This window comes from Diplotaxodon limnothrissa, linkage group LG23 (genome assembly GCF_057381915.1).
Source record: "Diplotaxodon limnothrissa isolate DT_005_m linkage group LG23, D_limnothrissa_male_GT1.1, whole genome shotgun sequence".
Lineage (NCBI taxonomy): Eukaryota > Metazoa > Chordata > Actinopteri > Cichliformes > Cichlidae > Diplotaxodon > Diplotaxodon limnothrissa.
Window position 1 is genome coordinate 12234629 of NC_140617.1, and position 7359 is coordinate 12241987.

Consider the following 7359-nt stretch of genomic DNA (forward strand, 5'->3'; position numbering starts at 1 on the left):
GGCCATTCCAATATTGCTTTGATCTTCACCGGGTCGGTCTTCACCTGCCCACCAGCGAGGATGTAGCCCAAGAAGGAAATGGATGAGGCGTGGAACTCACACTTTTCCGCTTTTACGTACAGTCTATTTTCGAGCAGCCGTTGTAGCACGCTCCTCACATGGATGCGATGGTCCTTGAGCGTCTTGGAGAAAATCAAAATATCATCCAGGTAAACAAAAACAAACACGTTCAGGAAATCCCGTAACACGTCGTTGACTAGGGCTTGAAAAACCGCCGGGGCGTTCGTTAACCCGAACGGCATCACTAGATATTCAAAATGCCCTAGTGGGGTATTGAAGGCGGTCTTCCACTCGTCGCCTTCATGTATCCGTACCAGGTGGTAGGCGTTCCGCAGATCTAGTTTGGTGAAGACCGTAGCTCCCTGGAGTGAGTTAAAAATAGAACTAATGAGTGGGAGGGGATATTTGTTTTTGACGGTGACGTCATTCAGCCCCCTGTAATCGATGCACGGGCGGAGCGTCCCGTCTTTCTTTCCCACGAAGAAAAAACCCGCAGCCACGGGAGAGGATGACGGCCTAATACGTCCTGCAGTTAGCGACTTCTGGATGTAATTCTCCATGGTTTCTCTTTCGGGGCGAGACAGGTTGTATAATCTGCTAGAGGGCAGCGATGCACCCGGGAGCAGATCGATAGCACAGTCATATGGACGGTGAGGCGGGAGTGAGAGCGCCTCATCTTTACTGAACACCTGCTGGAGATCGTGATAGTCGGGGGGCACGGAAGAGAGGTCCGGCGCGGGTGGCGGGGCGGGCCTCCGTTCCGTTGAGGCGGAGGGAACGGCTGACCTCAGGCAGTTCGCCAGACAAAACACACTCCAGCTCGCGATACTTTTTCCGGCCCAATCTATGTGTGGGTTATGTCTCTGTAACCAGGGGTAGCCTAGGATAAGCGGGGTGTCAGGAGCAGGAAAAGTGAAAAAGGACAGCTGCTCTTGGTGGTTACCTGATGTGATTAACCGTACAGGCGCGGTTTGGTGAGTTATGTATGCAAACACTTGGTTGTTTAATGTAGACGCAGGGATGGGCGGTTCGAGTGGAGTAAGAGACACAGCTAGCCTCTTAGCCAGCTTCTCATCCATAAGGTTCTGTTCCGCCCCGGAGTCCACTAACGCGGGGCATGTAAAAGTCTTATTAGAAGTCACGATAGTAACGGACAGTAACAATCGGGGTCTAGTAGTGCTTAGAGTGCTGCCCACCCGTATCCCCGGACTCACCGGTGGGCCGGGTTGTTTGGGCGGACCGGGCAAACAGCGATGCGGTGACCGGGCCTCCCACAGTACAGACATTCTCCAGCCCGAAATCGGCGTTCCCTCTCCTCCGGAGAAAGCCGAGAGCGTCCGATCTGCATGGGTTCAGGCGGGGGCGGCGACGGAGAGCGCGCACACGCAGCTGGGGGCGGGGGCGGAGAAACGCGAAACCCGGGGCGCAATACGGAGCCCATAGGCTTAGACCGCCGCTCGGCATCCCTCTCCCGCAAGCGTCTGTCAATCCTACGGGAGAGGGAGGCCAATTCATCAAAGGATCTGGTCTCCTCGTGAAAAGCTAGTTGGTCCTTCATCTGGTCATTTAACGACCGTAAAAAAAACCCCACGAAGAGCCGAATCGGGCCAACCCACGGCGACCGCTCGAGTACGGAATTCAACTAGGTACTCCGCAATACTGCGCCGCCCCTGACGGAGCCCCAGCAACTTCTGCACGGCATCGTCCTCCGATACCGGAGGGGAAAACGTAGCCTGGAACTCCTCCAGGAAGTCATCGTAATTGCAATCACGAATGGGGTGAGAATTTAAGTAGGCTTCAGCCCATGCTAGAGCACGCCCCCGTAACAATCCCACGAAGTGGGAGATCTTAGCAGTATCCGTGGGGAACGCGTGAGGCGTGCGACTGAAAAACAAGGAGCACTGGAAAAGGAACCCCCCACACAGGTCCAGCTCCCCGTGGAAGGGTTCCAGCGGCGGAGGCGACACGCCGCGGTGCACGGGGTCGGACGGCCTAGTTTGTAATTTATTCTGAGTGTCACTGAGCTCTTGACAACGGTCTTGGAGAGACTGGAGCTGCTGATCGTGGCGACCGAGGATAGCGCCCTGTTTATTAATAGCGGAGCGGAGTGGATCTGCTGGGTCCATACTGGCCAGTCCGTACTGTCATGAACCGAAGTTCCGAGCGCAGGCAGGACCCAGTAGCAGAACACACACACTAGGGTAGGAGCGAATAAAGAAAGTAATTTTTATTGCAACTAAAGGTGTCCCGTGAGGGTAGCCAGAAAAACAACGTATGAAACCAGAAGAAACCGAGGGACCGCACAGGGAACGCCGAGAGCGGGGCTGTGAGAGGCTGTAAAACAAAAAGAGAGACAGATTACTGGGGTGCGGAAAAAAGGCAGCATACGAGGGAAGGTGGAGTGTGCGTCTCACGGTGATAGCCGGGCCGAGTGAACCAGAGGGGGGTGGAGCTCCAAAAGGGGTCGAGACGGCGAAGCTGAATGTGAACCAAATCTCAGGCGGACAGGTGGACAGGTGGACAGGCAGGTGGCTCGAAAACAAAAACACGCCGAGTTGTGATCGCTGAGAGGCGACTACGGACTGGCGTGGAGCAGCAGGTAGGGCAGGATTAAATAGTCCACCTGGTGATCGCCTGGGATGGGATGCAGGTGTGGGGTTAGCAGCCACGCTCGTGGGCGTGGACATCCCAGCAGCACCCCGGACGCCGGGCCGCGGACCATGACAGTGAAACTGATTTCGTAACATCAGCCTGTCCATATTCAGTGCATGCTGGCATGTTTTTCAAGGGAATTATATATCAAGGGAATCTTTATTCTGTTGCCAAATGGAGCTGCTGAGGGCAGTGGGCTGTGTGATCATTATTATAGTATATAGTATTATTATTTATGTGGATATGGGTACCCATAGATAGATAGATAGATAGATAGATAGATCTACATGGAACTTGTTTATCAGCACCATCATAGTTTTAACTTCACGTGAAACAAGTCATTTTTTTCTGAACCGAGTCTAACTCTGAACCTTTCTATGGATAGCCCAGCAGGCCTTACTCACATCCTGATGGTACAAATCTGTATCATGCAGGCTTTCTGTGATGAATCCAAGGTGTGAGAGCCATAGAGATTTTGAAATGCGCTCATGCTAAGTGAGCTATCACGCTTTCCTAATACAGTTATGTCTTTGCACAATCAAGATGTAACAATGTTGCATACAAAGCTCTGTGAAAAGTTAGTTTATCTGGTGCGTTGGTTCTTCTCTGCTATATAAATAAAGGCCCATGATATGCAGTTAATCTGCTTTAGGGTATTCTGAAGGCAAAATTGGCCCAGAGATCTTTCCTCAGTGAATTTATAACCAGGCAAGATTACAAAAGTCACTGATTCTGTTATTTGCTGCAGATTCTGCTCCCAGCTTGTTCAGGCTGACCCACTGAAGGCACGGGGCAAAACTGGGGTATGCCTCTATTGACCCAATTGTTCCTGCTGCTTGTGCGTACAGTTTTCCTTCAAGTGCAGCACATAGCAGGTTACTCATAGCAAACAAGCATATTTTTACAAAAGCCCCAAAAATCGAAGGTTCTATTTACCTGAATTTTACTCGAGTCAAAGTATTCTGTGTATGACTTTGTTTATGATAATTTGAACACATATCTGTTTATGGCATAGGCACCCTGCAAAATCAATCATGTAGAACAGAATCGCTAAAGCCTTTATCAAACTATAATGCAATGCAGCAAACTCTGGTTGTCTGGGGCCATTGTTTACCTAAAGCTTTTGTTTGGCATTTTTCATATACTTCTATCTAAGAATGACACTAAGCATCAGCTTAGGTCCACAAAGCAATTTGAAAAGACATTTCAAACCACACAAGTGTTTTATTTAGTATTTATGTTTAGACTACGGCTTTGCTACACTTCATTTCACACAAAAGTTGCGCTGAAGAGCGAGAATCCCATTCTCAACAGAAGAGACGAAGAAAATCTGCCCCCTCTATCTGACATGCAGTCTAGTTAGCAACACCTTTGTTCATTATTTGTGCAGCGCAGTGCTGCTGTTGTTAGTGATTGAAGGAGAGCTGCACAAGCACAGAATGAGAAAGTTAAAGCTCATCAATAAAAGAACAGAGAAGGGAGTCTCTGTTGTCTGATGCCCTCTTGCCGGTGTGGGATTGTTTACATAACATTAGCACCACTTTATTTTGCACGCTCTCAGCACCTCTGACTATTTTCCTTTTTTATCTCTCCTCTTACGGGCTCTGAATTCTAATGTGATCTGGCCCAATTATTCAAAATAGTTCAAGCTGAGTTTTTTATTTAGTCTTTATTTTATTTACAGGATTATCAGTCATTATGATTTAAATGAAAAAACATCAAATTAGCAGCTGTCTTGTATGAAAGCTGATGCTATGACCACAGAAGCTCCAGTCAACATATGTATCTGTTCAATTTACTAGAGATAAAAAGGCTGTTTGTGGCACTGGTGGTCTGTCCAACCATGAGATGCCTTTTTTTAAAATGAAAAAATGCTTTGGTTTAAAGTAAATGTCTGACATATAATGCAGATGTTTAGAGGAAATTCGACATACTTCATCATAATTTTCAGACTGACACATATAAAGTAAGAAAAAGAACGCATCTGAGTATATTTTCATGGCTGTCTAAGGTCAGCGAGAGTGAGACAGAGAGAAATAATGATCGTAAATTTTTCATCTTGTGTGCATACAACACAGTATACGTGCTCAGTTCAAATATGAATCATATACTATTTGCTGCACAGGGGTATAAAATCTTAAATGGATCACTTCAAGTCCTAATCCTCAAAGCTTTCCACAAGGGAGACGTTTACTAACTATGCACTCATTACGCTGAAGTCTTTGATGCCATGCTGCCTTACCCCGAAAAGCTCAGGAAATTGATTTTAGCTCTTGTACATTTTATTTGCCTTTTATTTTTTCACAAGAGATGAGTCATTTCTCCAGGACAATGCAACAAGCACTACTATTTTACTCCATACATCTACAAAAATAAAATGTACAAATTCTACCCCCCCCGCTCATTTCTTTAGTTTTTCCACAGATACAACAACAGGCGATTAAATTGCTCTTTTCTTTTATGATATTTTAAATAAAGCAAACACTTCTAAGCATCACTGTCCTGTTTTTTTAAAATTAATTATTTTGATTCCATTTGTTCCATTGATTATACTGATGAAAGAATTACACACTTGTACCAGTAAACAAACACAAACACAGTAATTTACCAGTATGCATAAAAAAAAAATTACGCCTGAGTGCTGCAACTATTTGAATCTCACTTTGGATTAACAGCTATACATGTCCATGACACGAGAGCAGTATTGCTCGACAGAAGCGGGGAGACTGAAACAGTGAACAACTGTAACAACAGAAATATGTGATGCAGAGAAAATCTTGAGAAACACAGTAGAAGTGAGGCACATCCTACCGTGCAGTACATTATAATTCTGCATTTTTTTTGTTTGTTTTTTTTAAAGAAATGCGATTTTCAGCATCGACAGAGTAGGTGAGACATATGCCCTCTTGGTAAACAGATCAATAGTACCGCAGGTGGAATGTTTCGAGTTCCCCAATCATCCCAGTCAGACATCCATTTGGACCAGCACCAAAACAGGTGGTGCCTCAGCCACTTTGGCCTTGCGACGCAGCAGATGAGTCAGGCTCCTGAAAGATGGCGTGGCGTGCAGGAGAAGTTCCTTGAGGCCTGCCCGAAACTCCCGGCGGATCAGGCAGTAGAGCACAGGGTTGAGGCAGCTGTTGGTGTGCGCCAAGCAAACAGTCAGAGGGAAAGCATAGGCCTGTGCATTGTAGAAAGCTTTGCTGAAGGGCACAAGGTCAAACTTTATGAGCACACCCCACAGTGTCAGTGCCTGATTAGGAAGCCAGCAGAGAAAGAAGGAGAGAACTACGATGACAATGGATTTAGTCACTTTGGAATGACGCTTTTGCCGGCTTTGGTTTGCCTCTGGGCCCGCTGCACCTGCAATGCGCCGGCTTAGGATGAAGCGAAGCAGCAGCAGATAGCAGACGGTGATTATAACTAGAGGAATAAGGAAACCTACTAGGACCTTTTGAAGCTGATATAGACCCAGAAGGAGCTGTGGATCCCAACTGCCAGAGTCTGGGAAGCGCACCAGGCAAAGCTCCTCATCAGATACTTGGGCACTGGTGGAGTAGATGGCATGAGGCAAAGTGGCCAGCAAAGAAACAGCCCAGATGCACAGGCTGGTCCACCTGGCTCTGGCAGCTGCTGTCCGTCGGCTGTGTATCTTCAGTGCGGAGGAGATGGAGTAATAACGTGCCACGCTCATAGCTGTGAGGAAGAATACACTGGCATACATGTTCATGGTGGTGACAGAGCTGATGAGTTTGCACATCACACGACCAAACGGCCAGCGGAAGTCCAGGGCTGTGTCCACTGCCCAGAAAGGCAAGGTCAAAACAAACTGTAGATCTGTGATAGCCAGCCCCATCACAAAGCAGTTGATGGACGACTGCTTCTGCCTGTAACGGGAGTGCAACAGATACAGAGCCAGTGAATTCCCCACCAGCCCCAGAGCACAGACGATAGAGTAGACACACGCTATCATCACACGTACCACTACGCTGGAGCTGTCTCCTTGAATTTCCATGATAGATTCCTTGGTGAGGAGCTGCAGCCAGCAGTGCAGTGACATGTTAGTGGTGGAACCTTCGCTGCAGTTCCCATTGTAGTCGTCCTGTAGTATTTGTTGCTGACATGGCTCGGGTGCCACCGTTTGAACCCCAGACTCATTCAGCTGCATGGTTGGCCTCTCCTTCTCACATATCACCTCGTAGGGCAAAGTTGAAGAGCTGCCGTGTCTTCAGAACACAGAGAAAAAAGTTTGTGCAGATGGCATTTGCAGCATTTCTGTTGCATGTGTCATCAGATTATCTCCCATGGCGCTGTAGATGCCATCCTCTGCCGCCGTTATTCTCTCCTCATTTCTCCACACACTACTCACAGCTCTCCGCGCGCCACGTCCGTTTATAGGTTTCGCGTGAACGCGCAAAGCTCTGCCCCGCCGTTGACGCTCTTCACCTCACCAAGAGGATGATAGGACCAGAGCGAATCCGCGCTCTTACAGCCGCAGCCACATCAAAGTCTCCCAGAATGTCCGTCAGCGCTGAGTCTTAATGTATTTTGACAGGACAGTGGCACATCCATAATCTTGTTTGTACAGTGTCACCTGTGAACAGGAGCTTTTGGAGACGTGGAGACAGTGTACGCATAAAATATGCA

At 47.8% G+C, this 7359-nt stretch overlaps 1 protein-coding gene across 1 annotated transcript; it reads right to left on the reverse strand.

The window, feature by feature from the left end:
• Positions 1-5677: 5677 nt before the first annotated feature.
• rxfp3.2b (relaxin family peptide receptor 3.2b) lies at positions 5678-6880 on the reverse strand. The gene has a single exon (XM_085348071.1). It carries the CDS (start codon positions 6878-6880, stop codon positions 5678-5680), a length of 1203 nt encoding a protein of 400 aa, XP_085204197.1.
• Positions 6881-7359: the final 479 nt, after the last annotated feature.